This window comes from Sabethes cyaneus, chromosome 1, assembly GCF_943734655.1.
Source record: "Sabethes cyaneus chromosome 1, idSabCyanKW18_F2, whole genome shotgun sequence".
Taxonomy (NCBI): Eukaryota; Metazoa; Arthropoda; class Insecta; order Diptera; family Culicidae; genus Sabethes; species Sabethes cyaneus.
In genome coordinates this window covers 52981315-53005078 of record NC_071353.1, presented here as the reverse complement: position 1 = coordinate 53005078, position 23764 = coordinate 52981315, and the positions used below count along the sequence as shown (strand labels likewise).

The 23764-nt window shown below is 43.8% G+C and overlaps 1 protein-coding gene across 1 annotated transcript in view; it reads right to left on the bottom strand.

Annotated features, from left to right (window-relative positions):
* Positions 1-23764, bottom strand: part of LOC128745693 (pyrokinin-1 receptor-like) — a 93110-nt gene that overhangs the window by 12091 nt on the left and 57255 nt on the right. The window contains exons 4-5 of the mRNA XM_053842772.1: positions 9519-9777; positions 9239-9453 (exon numbers count right to left, since the gene is read on the bottom strand). Coding sequence (XP_053698747.1) covers positions 9239-9453; positions 9519-9777 — 474 coding nt within the window. The remainder of the gene's footprint in view (positions 1-9238; positions 9454-9518; positions 9778-23764) is intronic.

Genomic DNA, 23764 nt, shown 5'->3' with positions numbered 1-23764 from the left:
AATCAGGCTAATGGCGTAATGGGCAATAATTGAATATTAAAAGCTATCGTAACAAGGTAACCTTTATGGCAATAATCCGATAAAAAGTATGTTCTGGCTGAAGATAGTGAGCAGCTTTACCTAAATTGATTGCAGGGAGCACAATATGATGTTAGCGCAGTCTGTTTCAGAATGGAATGTTGAGTAAAAGTTGTATGGTGTCGCTAGGTGACACCGTAGGACGTTTGCAACACATGTAGTTTGTAACACCCGGATAAAGTAGTTAAGCGAATTACGGATTATATTTATTCCAAAATTACTTTTATTGGTCATATGAGGAAAAATATTGCCGCACATTAAGACAGGTATGAGTTCATGATTGTGAAAGCAACGCAAATGTTTATTTTTAGCATTATCATTCTAGTGGGCGGTAATCTTTTTAAATTCAACTGATAGTTATGGCGTTATGAATAAAAATGCAGCTAAGCATTGAATAAACTGATGAGATTAATAGCTTAGATAGACTGCCCGTACAACACAAAGAACCAATTGAATTGTGCTTGGGAGTAGCATGACATTCTCATTGTGCAACTTCTACTGATTCTATACTTTGAAAATTGATGAACGGGTGACAACTAAAATTTTGGAATTTTTCGAGGCCTCTATACTAAAGTACTGAATTGAAAGACTGGCCATGACAACTCAGTAGCTTGCGAGAACTTGTCATCATTAAACCAGCGACATGGCCAGTCTCTAAATTCAGTACTTTACTCTATACTCAACAACAAATTAGCTCAGAGAGAAATGAGAGTATGTATGTGTTTCTTTCATTTATCAATTTTTTTTTTGTATATGCTTGCACAGTTTTGCTTCAAATGGCGTCGAAGAGCGCGTTGTATACTTTTATGAACTGTCACAGAAATCTCGGCAAAAAGTATACGGTACAACATTTGAAAAGCGAATATGTTGCGGCTACGACTGTTTACCATATCTTAAGATGCCCAACAGGCTGGTAAACGGCTGAATAATGCGTACCTGCGGTGCCTTGTGCACGTGTAGGCATGAAATAGACCCTACAGTGGGTCATAGACTCTTATTCAGCAACTCCTATTCCTACCTCCTCGTGGTACCAGCCGGGATACGAGCAACTTTGGTGGAGATCGGGTAACCAACCCCGGTGGAAGCCAAGGTCGTATGCTGACAGGAAACGAGGGCTCTTTCGAGCTTCGTCGGCCCTCTGGCGAAACAGGGGGTTGGTGTAGCAGGCTTTGCAAGCCGTCACCACGAAAAATACTAAAGTACGGAACGAAGAACAAATAGATTCTTACTGGAACAATCGGAATAGACCCACGCGATGAAAAAGGACTATGGATTGGAAACTCGGGACGTGGAACTGCCGATCTCTCAACCTTCAAGGGAGCACTCGAGTGCTCTCCGACGTATTGAAGAGCCGCAAGTTCGACGTCGTAGCGCTGCAGGAGATGTGGTTCAGAGATGGACATACTATCTACCAGAGCTGCGGCAACACTCACGAGCTGGGTACAGCTTTCATAGTGATGGGCGAGATGAGGAAACGGGTGATTGGGTGGTGGCCAATCAATCCTCGAATGTGCAGGTTGAGAATCAAGGGCCGATTCTTCAATATAAGCATCATCAACGTGCACAGCCCTCAGCTCAGAAGTACCGGTGACGACAAGGATGAATTCTACGCGCAGTTGGAGAGTGATTACGACCGCTGCCCAAAACATGATATCAAGATCGTCATCGGGGATTTCAATGCTCAGGTCGGCTAGGAGGAGGAATACAAACCGGTGATTGGAAGGTTCAGTGCACACCAGCGGACCAATGAAATAGGCCTAAGACTTATCGACTTTGCCGCCTCCAAGAATATGGCCGTACATAGTACCCCAGTAAACATTTTCATATGCATATCAGAGTAACAAATGCGTTATATGTACTTATATATACCCTGAAAAATCGTATCTGATGCACAAAACTAGAATATGCGTACTAATTTGGAGGCCATATACGTACTACAAAATATACATTAACAATTCAACTTTATAAGTCTTTCTATGCGATAAGATCTGACTCAAAGCGATTAGTTTTATAATGCTATACAATTTTGTGCTGGAAGTCGTAGGTTAATCACTTGTTATCGTCAAATACGATAGAATATTAATTTGTGTGCATTTTATTAGGCTATATATACGATCCCGAATTTATTAAAAGTCAATAACGATAATTTTCGTACGTTGATATACGAGTTGGTGTTTGCTGGGACCTTTTTCCAGCACAGAATCCATCACAAGTACACCTGGAGGTCACCAAATCAGACAGAATCACAGATCGACCACGTTTTGATCGACAGTCCGCCCTTCTCCGACATTATCGACGTCAGATCCTATCGAAGCGCTAACGTTGACTCGGACCACTACCTAGTGATGGTTAAGATGCGCACAAGACTCTCCGTTGTGAACACCATTCGGTACCGACGCCAGCCTCGGTTAGATCTCGTGCGGCTGAAGCAGCCAGACGTCGCTGCAAACTACGCGCATTCACTCGAAGTTGCGCTACCGGAAGAGGACGAGCTGGACGAAGCCCCTCTCGAGAACTGTTGGAACACTATCAAAACAGCCATCAACAGTGTAGCGGAGAGCTCCATCGGGCATGTGACCCGGAATCAGCGGAACGATTGGTTTGACGATGAATGTAGGAGGGTGATGGATGACGAGAACGCTGCGCGGGCCGTCAAGATGCGCAGTGCCACACGTCAGAACGTGGAAAGACACAAACAGAAGAAGATGCAGCGAAATCAAATCTTTCGGGAGAAAAAGCGCTACCTAGAAGAGCAGGAATATGCAGAGTTGGAGTGGCTGCATCGTTCTCAGGAAACGCGAAAGTTCTACCAGAAGCTGAACGGCTCCCGCAAAGGCTTTGTGCCGCGGGCCAAAATGTGTCGGGATAAGACTGGCAGTATTCTGATGGACGATCGTGAGGTGACCGATAGGTGGAAGCAGCACTACGACGAACACCTGAATGGCGCCCAGGCGGAGAACCATGGCAGCGGGGAAAGCGATATCGACGGTGCAACAAACGGGGAAGAGGTGCCAGCCCCAACGATAGGCGAAGTTAAGGAGGCCATCATGCAGCTAAAGAACAACAAGTCAGCTGGAAAAGATGACATCGGAGCGGAGCTTATTAAAATTGGACCAGAAAAGCTGGCCGTTTGTCTACACTGACTAATTGTTAGAATTTGGGATACGGAACAGCTACCGGAGGAGTGGAAAGATGGGGTTATCTGCCCGATCTATAAAAAGGGCGACAAGTTGGGCTGTGAGAACTATCGAGCGATCACCGTTCTCAATGCCGCCTATAAAGTGCTGTCCCAAATCATTTTCCGCCGTCTATCACCAATTGCGAATAGATTTGTGGAAACTTATCAAGCCGGCTTCGTCGAAGGTCGGTCTACAACGGATCAAATATTTACACTGCGGCAAATCCTTCAAAAGGGCCGTGAATACAGAGTTTACACGCATCATTTATTCGTTGACTTCAAAGCCGCATATGATACCATCGACCGGAAAGAGCTATGGAAAATCATGGACGAGAACAGCTTTCCCAGGAAGCTTATCAAACTGATTAAATCTACGATGAATGGTACACAGTGCTGTGCTCGGATTTCGGGTGGATTGTCAAGTTTATTCGAATCACACAGAGGGCTTCGTCAAGGTGATGGTCTTTCATGCCTGATGTTCAACATAGCGCTACAAGGTGTTATGAACCGAGCGGATATCAACACGCGGGGCCCGATATTCATCAAATCTAATCAATTCGTCTGCTATTATCGGCGGAACAGTACACCAGACTAAAGCGCGAAGCAGAAAAGATTGGGTTAAAGGTAAATACGTCTAAAACAAAGTACATGCTGGTCAGCGGAATCGAGGCCGAACGACACCGCTTGGGCAGTAGTATATTGATCGACGGCGATGAGTTCGAGGTAGTCGATGAATTTGTCTACCTTGGCTCACTGGTAACGGCGGACAATGATACCAGCCGTGAGATTCGGAGGCGTATTATCAGCGGAAGTCGTGCTTACTATGAGCTCCACAAGCAATTGCGGTCGAGCAGACTAAGTCCCCGTACAAAGTGCACCCTGTACAAAACGCTTATTAAACCGATTGTTCTCTACGGGCATGAAACATGGACAATGCTCGAGGAGGACCTGCGAGTGCTCGGAGTTTTCGAACGACGAGTGCTAAGAACGATCTTCGGCGGAGTACAGGAGAACGGAGTATGGACGCGGAGGATGAACCATGAGCTCGCACAGCTTTATGGCGAACCCAGTATCCAGAAGGTGGCTAAAGCTGGACGGATACGATGGGCAGGACATGTTGCAAGAATGCTGGACAACTACCCTGCAAAGATGGTATTCGCCTCAAATCCGGTAGGAATAAGACGACCAGGAGCGCAGCGAGCAAGATGGTTAGGCCAGGTGGAGCGAGATCTGGCGGAGAGTACTCGGTGTCCGAGAAATTGGAGAGCGGTAGCCCTCAACCGAGTTACATGGAGAAATTTTGTTCAACAGGCTTTGTCTTAGGACGGCAAGCCACCTAAGTAAGTAAGTAAGATGCCCAACAACTATATTCGCAAGCAAGGTAGTGGAAGACCAGCCAAAATTATGAACGTAGAAGGACATCGTGCTCTTTCTGATACCTCCAACAACAAGCTCTCTGGTTTGGCTGTCAATTAAGATGTGCACCAAACGAATGTTTGAAGAAAATTTTGATCCTGTTTCTACAAAAACATCATGCAGATGGACAATACGTGTTTTGGCCGGATAGAGCATCATCGCATTACGCCAAAAAATACAATCGCTCCTGAATACCCATTTGATTCCATTTTTACCCAAAAACCACGACCCGACAAATCTGTCTCAGTGTGCCCAATCGAAGATTTCTTCGGGATTTTGAGTTTCTTGGTGTGCAAAAATAACTGGAGGGCCACGAATTGCAAGCAGTTGATCGGTAGAATCAGGAGATGCATTCGAAAAGTTGACATGACGGCCGTATAACGCTCCTGTTCCGACATCAAACGAAAGATTCGCTGAACAGCCGATTACGGACCGTTTTCAAATGTACACTAATGTACACATTTCAACAATGGACAATGTATTTTAATATCGGTAAAACTTCTTCATGTATCTTTGTCTTTTTTTGACAGCTTGAGAAATAAATTCCAAAATTTTGGTTGTCACTCGTTAATAATGACGCCGGCCACGACCAAAAGACTGTACTACATGGGAAAAGGAAGGAATATTAGTCCGATGCTTTTTGCAGTTAAAGATCGCGGGTACCGCTGCATCTCCACAAGTGTCATGGAATAGAATTTGTGTTATAACGCTATAGTAGGGGAAGGTACAGATCAGGGTTCATCATCTGGTCCTAAGCCTCTTGTTCAGCAACTTCTATCTCTACCTCCAGCCAGAATACGAGCAACCTTAGCGGAGATCGGATAGCCAACTCTGGTGGAAACTAAGGTCGTATACTGACAGGGAAGAAGGCACTGTGTTATCTCGGCGCTTTAAGATGGCGTGGCCCTAGAAACCTACCTAAATTGAATAATCAAAGAAATTCTACTCGAAACATTCGGCATGGGCGATAAAATGAGGACATAGAATGGGTACTAGGTACTTGGAAATGCAGATAGCTGAATTCCGTGGGCGGCAACAGGGTGCTGCTCGATCAGTTAAAACCCCAAAGCTTTGACATCGCGGCACTGCAGGACATATTATCGTCATCGATAGATCGTCATCAAGATTGTCATCAGGGATATGAACACCCCGATCGGCAGGGAAGCAATGTATACACACCGACACGAACCCCAGGTGATCAGAAGCACTCTCTTTCTTCGCAAAGATTCCTACTAAGCCACCTGGAGATCACCTAACCAATGAACCTTGAAACAAATCGACCATATTCTAATCGATGGTCGGTTTTTCTCGAATATCGCCAATGTACGCTCTCTACGGGATGCGGAGGATATCGGCTAGGACCATGGGCACTCAAAACTATCGAGGCTTTGTAGCTCCCAATAAAGCTGCCCTCCTCGGTTAAACATGCGGCAATTGGGTAACCCACAAGCTGCCGGGAACTACGCGCGTGTACTGAATGAAGCTCTACCTTCCTGTGTGGAGCTAGGTGCTTCGACCCTCGACGACGGATGGAGTAGAATACGCACGGCCGTCAATGAGGTCGCAACCGCGGTGCTAAATGAAGAATCCTTGAGCGCACGAAATGATTGGTTTGACGGGGAATACCGATAAGCGATGGAGAGGAACAACATAGCTTGGAAAAACTATCTAACCATCGCCTCGAGGGAGAATTTTATCAGGTATCGACTAGCGCGGAATAAGCGGACCACGATCCTGAGGAAAAAGCGCCAGAAAGAGGATAGAGATCGTGAACAAAACAACAACAATTCCACGTTAATGAGTTAGTCCTATGAGAAGGTGTACCAATCTCGTAAAAGACACACACCGAAGCCTGATATGTGTAGAGACGGGAATAGAAACCTGGTTACAAATGAGCGTGAGGTGGTCGACAGGTGAAAGCGGCTCTTCGAAGAACATCTCAGCAGCGATAAAACACAAGGAGACGCTACGGAAGTTAACCTAAGAGTTAACCTAAGCGATAAAACACAAGGAGACGCTACGGAAGTTAACCTAAGAGTTAACCTAAGCGATAAAACACAAGGAGACGCTACGGAAGTTAACCCAAAAAACTACAATTTTTGCGTTACGTAATTTGTGAACCACGCCTTACTGTATAATTTCAAGGATTTGGGAGGAGGAGAAACTATCGGAGAAGTGGATGAAAGGTGTGGTCCCATCTACAAAAAGGACGATCGGCTAGATTGCTGTAATTACCGTGGCATTAAGATGTGGTCGAGCGCAAACATCTATGGCAGATAATGCACGAGAACGATTTTCCGGACAAACTGACGCGGCTGATCAAAGAGACCTTGGAGCGAGTGAAGTTTTACGTGCGTGTTTTGGGGGGCACTCTCGAGTCCTTTCGAATCGCGTAAAGGGTTGCGACAAGGGGATGGACTGTTATATGTTAGTGAACATCGCTTTGAAAGTGGGATCCTGCGAGCGGGCATCCAAATGAGAGGAACGATCTTCCGCAAGAGTAGCTAACACTTAGCCTTTGTAGACGAGCTCGATATCATTACTAGTATCCTAAGGATGGCGCAGGTAATCTATGCCAGACTATAAACGGAGGCTAGGAGGATTGGATTACACATCAATGCGTCGAAAACCAAATCTATGGTAGAAAGAAGCTTCAGAGAAAACAACATTTGCCTCCAACGGACACCGCCTATTGATGGTGATGAATTGGAAGTGGTTGATGAGTTCTTATATTTACGATCTCTGGTCACCGCCAACAATAACACCAGTAAGAAGATTCAACGACGTATTCAAGCTGGAAGATGCTTCGATCAAGGAGCATAGGCCGCCGCACAAAGCTGACGATGTACAAAACATTAATCAGACCGGTAGTAGTCCTCTACAAACTTGCGATAATAACTTCGCTTACAAAAGACATATGTGCACTTACCATATTTGAACGAGAGGTGCTTCGGAATATTTTTGGCGGAGTACAAACGGATAGCGGAGAGTAGCGTAAGCGTATGAACCATGAGTTGCAGGCACTACTTGGAGAGATTTCCGTAGTACATCTGGCGAAAGTTGGGAAACTACGGTGGGTCGATCACGTTGCAAGGATGCCGGACGACTTCCACACAGTCGCATCTGTTCTCTTCAAGAACTCCACCAGCACCAGGAATAGAGGGACCCAATGTGCTAATGGTTCGACTAGGATGGAGCCGACTCGTGTGTGTTGAGACGCTCACTGAATTTTGGCTGAGTAGCCCAGGACCGAGTACGATGGAGAGGAATTTTTGATCTGGCAAGAGTCACCGCGGCTCTATACTGGTAGAAGTAAGTAAGTATGATTTAAAAAAAAATAACTGGGTTTAACGTTGGACATAAAAAACGACACGCCTATTTCTTGCCTGCCGCTCATCTAGATAATTATTTTCGCATCAAAATCAAAATTTGAGCTTTTTTAACGTACTTTTATGAAAAATAATCGTTAGTCTCGATCGATTTGTTTTTACGATGTTGCCCGTTGCCCGTTAGCGGGCATGTAGTTTTTATTATAATACTCTGGTTGAGAACGGCATAGCGGACTTTCTGAATTATTTTATATTGCGTAGGGTAATTTGCCCATTATTGCACACTACCTAAAAACTATTAAGAAATTTGATACTTGTCAAAATTATTTAAAAAATTGATTTACAAAATAAGCTTTTACCGAACATTTGATGTAAATAAACTTGTTCTATGGGTTTCGTAGCATTGATAGAAACTTGCTTTACTCAATAAGTGAATGAAATTGGGTCTTTGTAACACAAATTACCGTTAGATTCGTAAATTCAATAATTGGAACAACGTACGATACTCCTTCCAATTACTTTGCACACCTGTTTTGCTTGTCCTAACCCCTATTTTTCTGCAACACGTATTTGACAGTTCACTTCTCTGCGGTGTTGCTTTGTGTTTATCAACGCAAGTGGTGGGAGCCGTAGCTTTCCATAACGCGATTTTTCCCGTTTTTCACCGGTTATTGCTAGGTTTTCAGGTCCATAATGGATGCTAGGGTAATTCTAAAGTATGTATATGTAAGTGGCTTTGTCCGTAAATAAAACTACTACTAGGCAATAATGCCAACGTAATAATGAGGAAAAGTCAAAACAAAAGCTTGCAATATTCGGGCGTAAAGTGTGCAATTATATGATTTGAAAGTTATTTTGGTGTGCAATAATTGAGTTCACATATGCTATGCATAAAACGTATTTTACACAATTTTTATAAAGAATTCCACACAGAGGGTTATGGGAAGCAATTTAATATTAGTCTATCGGTGTAATAAGCGGTTTTCCCAAAAACAATTTGCTTTTATTTGTTCAAAATCATCAAATTGCTGTAGATGAGTGCTTACCTGTGCAACAATTGGCAATTTACCCTAAATACTTCTTTAGTTGTACAACCATGCAGAATAATAAAAATTAATGTTATTCTACATGACCTTTTTTACTGTTTCAATGTACTGTAAACAATCACAAAATTTGTTTGTGATGTAGAAAGCGCACATGTTTTATAGAACATTAGTTCGTAAAAGTAAATACTTACTCGCGATGCATCACGGAACTTGTGACTCATTATGTGGTACAGTAGCGGATTGATGCATGTCGACAGAAAGTACAAAATGCCGGAAATGTATGTTAAGACGATGTAGACTTTGACATAGAACACGTTGTTCGTATTGGTGACCGCTCCGTACACCGCCATCAGTCGCTGAGCGTGGAAAGGTGCCCAGCAGAAGAAGAACGTTGCGACGACTGCCACTGCGAGGAGAAATGCGATTATAGCCGGCGGCAAACACTTGAGCTGGGGACATTATGAGACTTACCCAACATTCGTATCACACGCGTCTGACCGCTTACACCACGGGCACTGGTCCCACCGGACGACACAACATCACCGGCACCATTTGCTGTTCCGATGCCCGCTCCACCGCTGGCACCCTGCCGTTTGACGCCCTGCAGCAGTTTACTCTTCCGCAGCTTGATTCCTATCAGCACATACAGGACGGCGATGACTGTCATCGGGCCGACAAAAAATATAAAGCTGGATACTTCGAAGGCATGCTCAAAGTGACGATTTTTTATCTGAGTGGAAAAGGAAAGAAAAAAAAAAACAAAATCAACAGTGCAGGATACGATGTGTGGCACATGGACATTTTTCATCTCAACACATTAGAAAAAATATTGGTTCACGATATTGGAGTTTTTCTGCGCAATTTATGTCGATATGTCCAGTAGCTGTTACCGAAGTTTGCCATACTGAACGTTTCGTTGATTAGAAGATTATGTGATTACAGTTTAGAACCCTTCAATGACATAATTGTTTTATGTGCGTTCATCTGATATTTTGCTACGATTGAGAAACAGTCAAAACTTTGTTATAATTTTTAGCTTTGCCCACAAATTAAATTAAATTCGTTAATTAATAGTTGGATTCTTGGTAATTTGAAGCCAAAATAATGACGAATAATGAAAGAAAAGAGCTTCAATCTGTGATTTTGTTTTTGAATATTGCTTAATTTTCCCCTAAACCGAAATAATTGCCATAAATTGAACCTTTACTGGAATGAATGATGAACAATATTTCCCTTGGTTGAAGAATGCCTTTTGGAGAGGAAGCAATTTCGAAAAGAACGGCCATAGGCCTTCGTCTACCGCCGACTGATAATACGTTGATTGCTGCTCCGTGACTTGAGTGTTTAATATTTTCGTGGGGTTATTTATATATCGGGTTATACATATGCATGGAAAATTTCGTATTCAAGCTATAACTAACGATAAAAACAGGTATTAAGTGCACTTGAGTAGTGCACGATCCTTCTGCTCAGGATAACGTACGCAAGTTGTGTTACTGGTAAATTATTTACAAGAAATGATTTGGGCTGTAGGGTCGCAGAATTTCAGAAAATTTTATATACAAGTATTCTCGTTTTAATTGGCTGTCAGTCTATTAAAATTAGAACAGGTTTTGTAATCTTTCCAACGTTTCAACTGTGTATTTCAGACTTCTTCAGGGATTGCTACGGTATCTTACATGTTAGGTCTGTCACAAAATGTTTTTTAAATTTTACGTACAATGCTGTATGCTCTTTGTCAACCCAGATAACACAAAATCGTAATAGAAAGTTCACATTAAATCGTTTTCATGTCAATTTCACATTGGAATTGTAAATTGACTAGAGTATGTCAAATTGAAGTGAACAATAAGTTGTTTTGCAGTCGTGCGTGTCTTCATGACTGTGAATTATAAAGCAGGATAGACAATTGCAATATTTGATTATATCTTAATCATATATTCAGGAGTATTTAGTTGCGTGTTATAAAAACTGCGTAAAATAGAATTACAAATAGTTGTCAAACTTTTCGCATGTATATCGCCTCCACTTTGGTACATATATGTTCTTATATGGCGTGAAATGTAACTCCGCCTGCAAATGACGGATCTCGGTAGAAGCATGTTCGATGAACCTGAAAATACTGAGAACCTGAGCAGAGGGTCCAAAGCCCCTAAAGGAGGATGGTTGAATAGCTGTTATCCATGGCTAAAAGTAAAAACAAGAATGGATAAACCCCTAATCCAAGGTGTCATGCGACCCGTGCCGAGGGATGAATGGTGGGGGGGGGTTCTATAAATACCCAGCCTCAAACGGAGCCTGTGGAGTACCAGAGCGCCCTCCACAGTAATCAGCCCTTACCGCATCATGAGGGGCTCTGATGCGGCGGACTCTTCTTTCCCCTCAACTCGTGGGATTCTATATGAATAATCAAAATCAAAAAAACTTTACTTCAGTGAGCGCGGACGGATTAGATAATCCGTTCGCAAGAGGTGGTATCCAGCGATCTCCGCCGATGGATACGAGCAGAAGCGCCAGCGTAAGCGGAAAGGGAAGCGGCATACCTGTCGCTCCAACTGCATCTACGCCGGACGCAGCGATGAATGGCCCGTCGCTAATAAAAGCAGTGGAAGGAAAGAGAGACATGCTACCGAGAGTGGTAGCGGCGTCTCATCAGCTCGATGCCATTATCGAGTTTGTGGCAGGCCGCAGCACCCTAGCGAAGGACCTGAAACAAAGCCTGCTCATGCTTCGGGGCACCATCCGTGCTGCGACGAAGGAACACGGCGAACTCGAAGCGCGAGTAAAAGTGATAGAAAAGGCGTTTGTATCGAGGTCTGTACAAACGGATGCCTGTCTGTCAACGACTGACCACACCGTAGCCCTTGTGACTACGGAGCGGTCCAGTGATAAGATATCGACTAAACGTGCAAGGCAGTCCCCAGGGGAACAAACCCCCACGGGCCCGAAGAAGCGCTTGATCGCTGAGGATCGTAAGCAAACTGTGAAACCCTCCGAGGGTAATAAGACGCAGTTAGCTCCCGACAATCAGTGGGAAACAGTGAAAAAGAAGAAGGCCAGGAAGAAAGAGGAGGATCGAACTCCACCGAAAGTGGCCAGAAAAAAGAGGAGCAAAGGCGATGCCCTTATCCTCAAAACTGAGGGGCTGAGCTATGCAGAAGTTTTGAAGGCCATGAGAGGGGACGAGCAGCTGAAGGGTCTTGGCGCGGATGTGCGGAGTATCCGCCGCTCCCGCACCGGCGACATGATCCTTGAGCTAAAAAAGGATGTCACTGAGAAGGGTTCTGCCTACAAAGTGCTGGCAGAAAAGGTCCTTGGTGATGGCATACAGATCCGCGCACTGACGCCTGAGCTGACTCTCCAGCTTAAAAACCTGGACGAGATCACTGAAGCGGTCGAACTGACACGAGCTCTCAAGGAGCAATGTAACGTGGTGGTGACTACCGAAGCAGTTCGTCTGCGCAAGGGACCGGCGGGAACCCAGGTAGCTACAATAAGACTTCCACTGGTAGACGGGAATACAGCCCTGAAGGCGGCCAAGTTGAAGGTGGGATGGTCCGTATGCCCACTGAGCGTGTTCCAGCAGCCGGAGGCTTGCTTCCGGTGCTTTGAGCGAGGGCACAAGTCCTGGAGCTGTAAGGGGCCTGACAGAAGCCACCTGTGTAGAAGATGTGGCGGTGCGGGCCATATAGCGAGGGACTGTTCGGCGCCGCCCAAGTGCCTGATATGTACAGGCCAACGGGACGCTAAGCACACAACAGGAGGCTCAAAGTGCCCGGCAGGCGCGCCTGCGACTAAAACACGGGCGTAGTGCAGGTAACGCAACTAAACTTGAACCACTGCCATGCGGCCCAGCAGCTGTTATAGCAGTTACTGAGTCGTTGACGGACATTGCCATCATCTCGGACCCATACCGCATCCCTGCCGGAAACGGTAACTGGGTCTCGGATAGGTCCGGGTTGGCGGCCATATGGACGACAAGCAGGTTCCCGGTTCAAGAGGTTGTGTCAACCGCAGACGAGGGATTTGCGGTTGCCAAAGTGGGTGGAGTGTTCTACTGCAGCTGTTATGCTCCGCCGAGTTGGTCGATCGAGCAGTTTACGCGGATGGTAGACCAAGTATCAGTTGCGCTGACTGGTCTAAGGCCGGTGGTTGTGGCGGGCGACTTCAACGCTTGGGCGGTTGAGTGGGGAAGTCGTCGCACGAACCATAGGGGTCGGATTCTGCTTGAGGCTCTGGCAAAGCTCAACGTAGACCTGGCCAACGTCGGCACCACAAGTACCTTCAGCAGGAATGGTGCAGAGTCTATTATCGACGTGACATTCGGCAGCCCTGGTCTGATAGGAGACTGGAGGGTAGACAATGGCTACACTCACAGTGACCATCAGGCAGTCCGCTATGGTGTTGGTCAGATAACGAGGCGGCAGGCGGCGGGTAGAGCCAACACTACAACCACCCGTGGGTGGAAGACATCATACTTCGATCCTGAAGTATTTGTGGAAGCGATCCGAAGAGAGTGCGGTGATCGCGATATGCCCGATCCGAACGCTGATTATTTGGTTGAGGTGCTGTCGCGAGCGTGTGACGCCACCATGCCTAGGAAAAGCCGACCTAGGTATGGTAGGTCACCGGTTTACTGGTGGACAGAAGAAATCGCGGAACTCCGCGGAGCCTGCTTTCGTGCAAGGAGAATTATGCAAAGAGCTCGTTCGGACGAGGGCAGAGCAGAATGTCGAGTAGCACTAGTTGCTGCACGCGCAGCGCTTAAGAGTGGGATAATAGCTAGCAAGCGAGCCTGCTTTGAAAGGTTATGTGCCAGTGCCAATGCGAACCCGTGGGGTGATGCCTACAGGATCGTAATGGCAAAGGCCAAGGGCGTGATGGCACCCGCAGAGAGATCGCCAGAGATGCTGGAGCGGATCATTGAGGGCCTCTTTCCGCGCCACGAGCCAAGGCCCTGGCCTCAGGCCGCTGAGTCGTCCCACGGCCGACGTTCCAGTATCTCAGACCATAGCGTAGGATGGTCGGTCTCCGGGCCGAACATCCAAAGTAACGTGGGCGACGGTGGTTTAGAGGTCGGGGAGGAAGTAACGGTTACGAACGAGGAACTCATTGAGATCGCTAAATCCCTAAAGGTGAGCAAGGCATCGGGACCAGACGGAATCCCGAATATGGCCCTGAAAGCGGCTATTCTGGAGGCTCCCGAATTATTCGGGGCAGTAATGAGTAGATGCCTGGAAGCTGGCAACTTCCCGGACAGATGGAAACGACAGAATCTGGTCCTATTGCCGAAGCCGGGAAAACCTCCGGGTATCCCCTCGTCATATAGGCCGATCTGTCTGCTCGATACTGCCGGCAAGGTGCTGGAAAGGGTTATCCTTAACAGACTCGTACAGTACACTGAGGGTACAAACGGTCTGTCAAGGAACCAATTCGGCTTCCGAAAAGGCAAATCTACGGTGGATGCCATCTTGTCTGTCACTAAGACAGCCGAGGTGGCAATCCAGCCCAAGAGGACAGGTACTCGTTATTGCGCAGTTGTCACGCTCGACGTGAGAAATGCGTTTAATAGCGCTAGCTGGGACTCCATAGCCAACTCGCTTCGGAACGTCCAAGTGCCGGTGTCGCTGTACAGGATCCTGGAAAATTATTTCCAGAATCGTGTGCTATGCTACAACACGGAGGAGGGTCAGAAGTGCGTTCCAATCACCGCAGGGGTTCCGCAAGGTTCCATACTGGGCCCGGTGTTGTGGAACGTCATGTATGACGAGGTGTTGAAGCTAAAGTTCCCGGTAGGGGTGGTGATTGTCGGCTTTGCGGATGACATCACCCTGGAAGTCTATGGTGAATCTATCAGAGAGGTTGAGTTGACGGCTGCCCACTCTATAAGCATTGTTGAAGATTGGATGCGATCCAGGAAACTGGAGCTAGCGCATCATAAAACGGAGGTTATCGTGGTGAACAACCGCAAGTCGGTACAGCAAGCAAAGATCAGCGTCGGGGACTGCACTATTTCGTCAACGCGGTCCTTAAAACTTCTGGGAGTCATGGTCGACGACAAGCCACGGATGACGTTCGGGAGCCACGTCGACTATGCCTGCAAGAAGGCTTCCACAGCTATTTCGGCATTGTCTCGTATGATGTCTAATAGCTCTGCGGTATATGGCAGCAAACGAAGGCTATTAGCCAACGTGGTCCAGTCTATACTTAGGTATGGCGGACCGGTGTGGTCATCGGCGTTAGGTACCAAAAGCTATCTAGCCAAGCTGGAAAGCACCTATCGTCTCATGTGCTTGAGAGTGGCGAGTGCGTATCGCACAGTTTCACATGACGCAATCTGCGTCCTAGCAGGTATGATGCCTATTGGCATTATCATCAGCGAAGACGTAGAGTGCTTCAACCAACGAGGAACTAGAGGCATACGGAGTACCACAAGATCGGCCTCGATGACCACATGGCAGCGGGCATGGTCTAATTCCACAAAAGGTCGGTGGACACACCGACTTATCCCGGAACTATCTGGGTGGGTCAACAGGCGCCACGGCGAAGTCAACTTCCACCTGACACAGATTCTGTCAGGGCATGGTTGCTTCAGACAGTATCTGCATAAGTTTGGGCATGCGGAGTCCCCCGCGTGTCCCGAATGCGCGGATGTTGAGGAAACGGCAGAACATGCTTTTTTCATATGCCCTCGTTTCGCGGGCGCGAGAAGCAGCATGATGGCAGTGAGTGGACAGGACACTACCCCGGATAACTTAGTCCAAAAGATGTGTTCCAGCTCGGACATCTGGGGAGCGGTCAATGCGGCTGCTACCCAGATTGTACTCGAGCTACAAAACCACTGGAGAGCCGATCAACGGCGAATAAACAGCCTAACTACCATAGTCCAGTAGTTATCTAAGCGAGTGCATTAAGCACAATAGCCCCTCCCTGAAGTAATACCGATAAGGTGGTTCCAGGGGGGATTGAGGCTGGAGACTCGAGTAGGGTTTTAGTGGGTCGGGATCCTCACGCCCCATTAGGGGGGTCGGGATACCTAAACCCCACTCCCTGAGGTATCTTCTCAGGTGTCTGATAGTACCGTATCTTCTAAGGCGCTCAGCAGATTTCCCAACTCGCAAAAAAAAAAAAAAAAAAAAAATGGCGTGAAATGTAACTTTTTCGTTCAGATATGATTTCGTATACCTCAGTTGCAATCGAGATATACAAACCAAATGGTTTACTGGGAAGTATCTGTGTCTCGAAGAAGTTACTTGTCGTTAAAATTGTTTTTATCGCACATCTGTTTTATATAGGGATGGATTTAAAACTGTTGTCTGTCGTATGATTTGATTTAAAAACAAAAAACAAAAAGCAGACAGTATTGGACGAATAATTTGAAAAACATTTTGTGATAAATCACCATAACATAACATATTGTAGCAATGCCTGAAGAAGACTGAAATACACAGTTGAAACGTTGGAAAGATTACAAAATATGTTCTACTTTTAACAGACTGACAGCCAATTAAAACGAAAATATTAAATTCTACAATTGACATAACAAATTTACACACGAGCATGGTCGATGGACTTATAAATAATGTCACTGTTTAAAAATTCCCCTATTTTTCTGAAAATTTCAAAGGAAATTTTACGGCTTACATGTGTATCGCTTATTTCAAAAAATTATTACTCTTAAGCTAAGCGTAGTACAACAATTTTTTTATGGAAATATAAAAATAAAAAATTTCCACAGCCACCTATGAGAAATACTTCCAAGCAAAGGTTTTACCCAAAATTTTACACGGTGATAGAAAACTTCGATGAAAAGTCGAAAAACCTGTGTACTACCTCATCAAAATTATTTAAAATATTTTTTTCTTGTTCATCAATCCATAGTCAGTTAATAATAAAAATCTAACGATTGCGTTTAGTTATTAGTGAAAATTCCTTTTGAACACAACTAGGGTACGGGAGGGTATTTTCAGCCCATTAAGCGGTAGCTTGAACAATATTCAGGAATTACGTTTATTCGAGACAAGATTTTTATTCCAGTTGATAGAATATTATTTACTGAATATCGTGTATTTTGGTCATAATGAAACGCTACTGAATTTGAGTTATAGTCGCGAGAAATGATGAAATCGCTGCGGCTTAATTGTGCCCATTTTCTATAGTGGTGTCTGTGTTTTTTGATCCGACCGGCCGAAATAGCCTGCTCAGGGATGAGATGCTTTGCAAAAATAGATCAAAAGAGAGACCGATTGATAACGTGTCGCTATTGGCTACATTCCGGGTTCACTGAAGATAATTAGTTTTGCAGTGACAACAGCTTGCTGCTGGCACTAGTGTATCATTGAATCGTACATATACACTAGCACTAAAAGCAAGTGGTTGTCACTCAAATACTAGCTAGGTCAACACGATAGAATACTTTCAGGAGTAACTGCCTCACACATTGGTAGTAGTGTAAATAGAGCACCATATGCTGAAATTAAAAACAAAATGCTGCAAGTGCTAGTGAATGAAAATTGATTAATATTTTCATATCAGGGGAATTTTTATGTTCTTCCGTGATTAAAATAAGTAGAATTGTTCTGTGACATCATATTCACAGCTGTTTAGTTGCTTAAATAAGTAAACGTGATCATAATTGTGTGTTTTCCAAACCATCATCAAGACCGGATACGCGTAAGCGATTGCTGCTGGTTTTTTCAGCCTGAACGTGCCAGTGGAAAATTTAGCGAATTACTTACATTTTTATGAAAATAATTAATAGTTTAACATATTACAGCTTATGAGTGCTACGTTCGTTTCAGTATTGTTATATAGCGGCAAAGTTTTTGTTTGGGAAAGCGCAGCAAAGAAAGGTAATGTATGCCGAATTTAGTAGCGTGCTGGAAATACCCTCCCGTAACCTACATATGGTAGAACGTTTTCTACCACCGAATTTTTTATTGTATTATTTTTAATTTGTCCATCCATCCATCCATCCATCCATCCATCCATCCATCCATCCATCCATCCATCCATCCATCCATCCATCCATCCATCCATCCATCCATCCATCCATCCATCCATCCATCCATCCATCCATCCATCCATCCATCCATCCATCCATCCATCCATCCATCCATCCATCCATCCATCCATCCATCCATCCATCCATCCATCCATCCATCCATCCATCCATCCATCCATCCATCCATCCATCCATCCATCCATCCATCCATCCATCCATCCATCCATCCATCCATCCATCCATCCATCCATCCATCCATCCATCCATCCATCCATCCATCCATCCATCCATCCATCCATCCATCCATCCATCCATCCATCCATCCATCCATCCATCCATCCATCCATCCATCCATCCATCCATCCATCCATCCATCCATCCATCCATCCATCCATCCATCCATCCATCCATCCATCCATCCATCCATCCATCCATCCATCCATCCATCCATCCATCCATCCATCCATCCATCCATCCATCCATCCATCCATCCATCCATCCATCCATCCATCCATCCATCCATCCATCCATCCATCCATCCATCCATCCATCCATCCATCCATCCATCCATCCATCCATCCATCCATCCATCCATCCATCCATCCATCCATCCATCCATCCATCCATCCATCCATCCATCCATCCATCCATCCATCCATCCATCCATCCATCCATCCATCCATCCATCCATCCATCCATCCATCCATCCATCCATCCATCCATCCATCCATCCATCCATCCATCCATCCATCCATCCATCCATCCATCCATCCATCCATCCATCCATCCATCCATCCATCCATCCATCCATCCATCCATCCATCCATCCATCCATCCATCCATCCATCCATCCATCCATCCATCCATCCATCCATCCATCCATCCATCCATCCATCCATCCATCCATCCATCCATCCATCCATCCATCCATCCATCCATCCATCCATCCATCCATCCATCCATCCATCCATCCATCCATCCATCCATCCATCCATCCATCCATCCATCCATCCATCCATCCATCCATCCATCCATCCATCCATCCATCCATCCATCCATCCATCCATCCATCCATCCATCCATCCATCCATCCATCCATCCATCCATCCATCCATCCATCCATCCATCCATCCATCCATCCATCCATCCATCCATCCATCCATCCATCCATCCATCCATCCATCCATCCATCCATCCATCCATCCATCCATCCATCCATCCATCCATCCATCCATCCATCCATCCATCCATCCATCCATCTATCCATGGTCGAGAATTTTTTGCTTATTGATGCGGTTTAAAAAACTCGGAGCAGCTATAAATATACCTAGAGCTACCAGGTTTGTTTGCGTAGAAGCTCGTCCAAGCACGATGTTTTGAATTTACGCTTAGTTAAAAAGCTTTTTCCGGTCGAAAACTTCGTAGACTTCAATGAGTGCAAACATCCTCCTTGGCAGCCGCAGCCAAGCGAAGATGGCTTGTACTTGGGCGACTGGCTTCGTTAAAATTGTGTCGTTTAAGTAGTATGGTTTGACTGAAACAAAATATATTTTTGGTGCTAGAAAGCTGCGAATAAATATTTATTGTTAATTTTTGGTGGATAAGCAATTTGAAAGTTTAGTTTACCTTCATGCTTATTGTTGCCGTAGAATATTTGTAAATAACCATGCAACTCCATTCGATAAAATTCGATGGAGCCGTGTTGTAACATAAATCAAGAGAAAAAAATAAATGAACAGGAAGTGTCATGCTGATAAACACAATTGCACCCATGTTTCGTTTTTATTTTCAGGATATCGAGGATGGCCTCCTTCACCCCACCTTAATTTATTGCTTAGTCGTTTTGAAAGAGTAACGACTTCGACATAGAAGTATATTCTTTATTGGCATTTTCGCGAGCACAGAGTAGACACTCTGTTAGTCAATTAAGATTACAAAGCGCGGACTATAAATCTTCATTTGATTTATATAAGTATCTTCGCAAGGGTTATTCGAATAGAAATTTACGCAAAATTTACACTGAAGGAATCGTGATGAAAAATAAAGAGGATTTGTTAGATTTGTAAAACAAAATGGTCCATAGTTAAAGGTGTCATGATATTGTAACAAATTATATATGAGCAATTGAATTACGCACAACCAAAAAAAAAACAACAACAAATCTTAATCACTTCTATGAATCTGTCCGTGCGGTTCATTCTCAATATCTTCACGTGTCCGATCTGTTCCGAAAGTTTTACCCTTTTCCTTTCTGCCGTTCGTTTCTTGCATCAGTTTCTCTCAAGTAAGAATTGAAGAAAATTGTCTTGTGGATCTTTTAAAGTTAATCAGCCGTTTGTTAACAAAGGGAAAAGTCCGAAATGCAAAAAGCGTGACAGTAGCAATTTTAACTCGCTCGCCAACTTGGCAGATCAAAGCGACCCAGTAATGAGAAGAATTCACAGCAACAACAGCAAGGCGGTATCTTCGGACGATCTGAACCCTGCAAGATAGAAGAACATCTGGCAGTGCTAACTTACGAATAAGTTTGAAAATTGGATTTTGCTTATTGAAAGCTGATGAAACTGTAATTAATGATTCAAATAAGGCAAGAAAAATTCGAATTTCTTAACGTGGAATCGACCATGCTGGTTAGGCTCACAGCTTTAGGATAATACCTGTTTTCCTTCAGTTAGCAGCTCTGTTTGCCAGGAGCAATAATTCTGCAGAGATTTACGCAACGAAGCGCGATAGTCTAATTAAGGTTTAATCATTTAACGAAATTAGCAGCATAAAAGGCAAATCAATGTACAGTACCGATTTGTATAATGTGTTTAATAGGGACTTTATTCGTGGAATTTGGGGAAATACTGTTCAAATAGCATTTGGCTATTGAAATAAATGGAAACCAGATGGAATGTAGAATTATTATGAATTGATTATGTTCTTGGAAAGGTTGGGTTGGAAATAATAGTATCCAACGAAACTGTTTTTTTTGTCCAAAATGTCGTTAATAAAAAGGTTTCTCAATAGTTCAATCACGGTTTACAAACTATTTCATGCTTCCTGATTTACTTAAATTTTTTTTCTTTTTAGAATTTTATTAGTTTAGAATTTTAGTTTTTGAATTGAAAAGTATTTGGGTATAATAAGAATTCATACCATAATATTTATTGTCCATCATGGAAATACGTGCATCGATTCTACAACATATTTTAAAGTATTTTTTTTTTCGAGTGTTACTCATACACTCTTCATAAAGATCTGTATAGCAAGAATATGTTTAACATCCTTCCCGGGAACAACCAGTTCTGTTCTAAATAACTCTCAAGATTCGAGTACGGTCTCAATTAGCTTTATTTCCATGTGGTACGTGCGTGTTCGTTATGAAGAGATTTTCATAGTGCAGTTTTTGCCAACCGCTTTATAGAGCTCTGAAAGGTGGTTGGAGGGCAGTGCTACTTGGTGTGTTTTAATTTACAAAAGAACACAATTATTTAATAAATGAAAATAAAGGCTTTTCTGCTGGTAGGATAGTATGATGAAGTTTTCTCACAAGAGCTCATGTGAGTAATACTAGCTGTGCTGTGTATGTTAAGAATTGGAAACAGAAGGATACGTTTCGAAAGTGGAATGTAGTCAATCAGCAATCCCTGCAAGTAGTATGTTTTATTATGTTCTAACATGTTGTGCCAATCAATGGCTATGCATTATCTCTGATTACTGATTTGATTAGCATAGCAATTTAGTTGTGTGCTACAGTGTCGGTTTCAATTTTTTATTCTATTTTTCAACTGCCAATCAAAACGAAAACTGAATGCTGACCCCCCCCCCCAAGTGGCCGACAGTCCCGACGGCAGGTCGCCGGCAACACTCGCGGCCTGTGGCCATCTCGCACACTGAATTATCTAATGTTATTATCAATTTCCCACCCGTTCGTACGCGATGAATTATAACCGTCGCGGGCGAAACCATCGCCGGAATCGTCGCGGGGGCAAATATTGTTTATTTTGTCAAGTAAATCAATGGCTTACGTGCTAGACAAGCATAATATATACTAGGGTAAGGTGGTGCAGAATGCACCGCTTAAGCAAAACATCATTTTGCAGAGCAACGGCGTGTTTGTTTCACGTTTTTCAACTTCTAGAAGACTTTGGGATCTTTTTTACACTTACTCCTGGTGAAATTTCCTAACAAAAACCAGTATTTTTTGTTATTTTTGACGATTTTTGGCAAGATTCAAAATCATTATGTGAGGCAGAACGCCAAAACCCGTGGACAAAACGCTCCAAGTTTGCCAAGCTAGGCGTTAAACGCAATCAAAAAATTTACCATTCAATCACGTGTTGGATAAACTCCTAAAACTAGGCTGCCGAAATGACGAAAGCGTTCGTTATAGCGTTTGTTGCAAACGCTTGTTTGCTGGGACATAATGGGTTCATATCTCAACATAATTGGCAATAAAATTTAATCATTTACTTTTCTCCAACTGATGTGTGATGAAATATTGTAAGTTAAACAATGTACAATTAGGTTTAAGGCAAATTCTAAGTCCTATACAATACATAATATTGCTACATTTTTAATAAATAAACCGAAACAAAAGATGTACTGCAAATTAAAAATATTTTATAACTGTTCGATCCCGCTGTGATGCATTCTGCCCCTGTTTTGTATTTTGAAGTTTTTTGCAATATATGTGAAAAATATGCATAGTTAATGCCGTTTTTGTGATGAATCATCGAGTATGACAGTATATCAATTAGATAGACTGTCTTTATAATGAAATTTGCATACCGACTAGTGGTAAAAGCTTAAGAGAAAACCGTGATTTCTTACATGTGGAATGAGATCGCGGATAATCGCTTGATTTTATTGGATGTGGCTATGTTTGAAGCTTTTACATGCTACATAATTATGAATTAGCGTGTTTTACACCAAAATAAAATGCGCATTCATAATTTTACCAAATAGTTTCCGCGTTTTTAAGCAATTAATAGCATGGGCCATTCTACCCCCACGGTGCGTTCTGGACAGTCTTCCCCTAATAACTTACATACAGCCAAGCAGATTCTTTCTGCGACGATTTCAAGGTATCAAAAAAGTGAGCAGCGCGTTTTGTTACCAAAGAAACGGACAATACTACTATTGATAGTTTTTGGTGGTCTTGTTATTGACTAATGTTTTATGAAAGAGTCTAAAATTTCTCGAGTTCGATTAGTTTTTGAGTTTCTGACTGAAGCTTTTGGAGCGTCTTAGTAGAATACGAAACCTAAAATTAAAAAATAGATCTCGTACCCATATCTCCTATAAAAACTGTAAAATTGCTTTGGCTAATTTAGTTCGAAAACAGACACTGAGGAAGCCTGCAAGTCGTAGGCGAAATACGTATCTGTCGTGAATAAAATATACATAGTAGAATTAAATTGGATAAGTTTCCTTCTTTTTTAATTTTAGGTTTGAGTTTCTGTTTTATTTGTATGAGTCCTTATCCCCCTACCACAGGGGTGTGGAGTCTCAAACCATCATAAAAACATTCCTGCCTCCAAAACCCCCCGCATGCCAAATTTGGTTCCATTTGCTTGATTAGTTCTCTAGTTATGAGGATATTTGTATTTCATATGCGCAGGAGCCCCTCCCCCACTATTGAAGGGGGAGGGGATATAATTCCCATCCTAACGAGGGGAGGGGTCTCAATTCACCATAGAAAAAAATTGCATATAAAAACATTCAC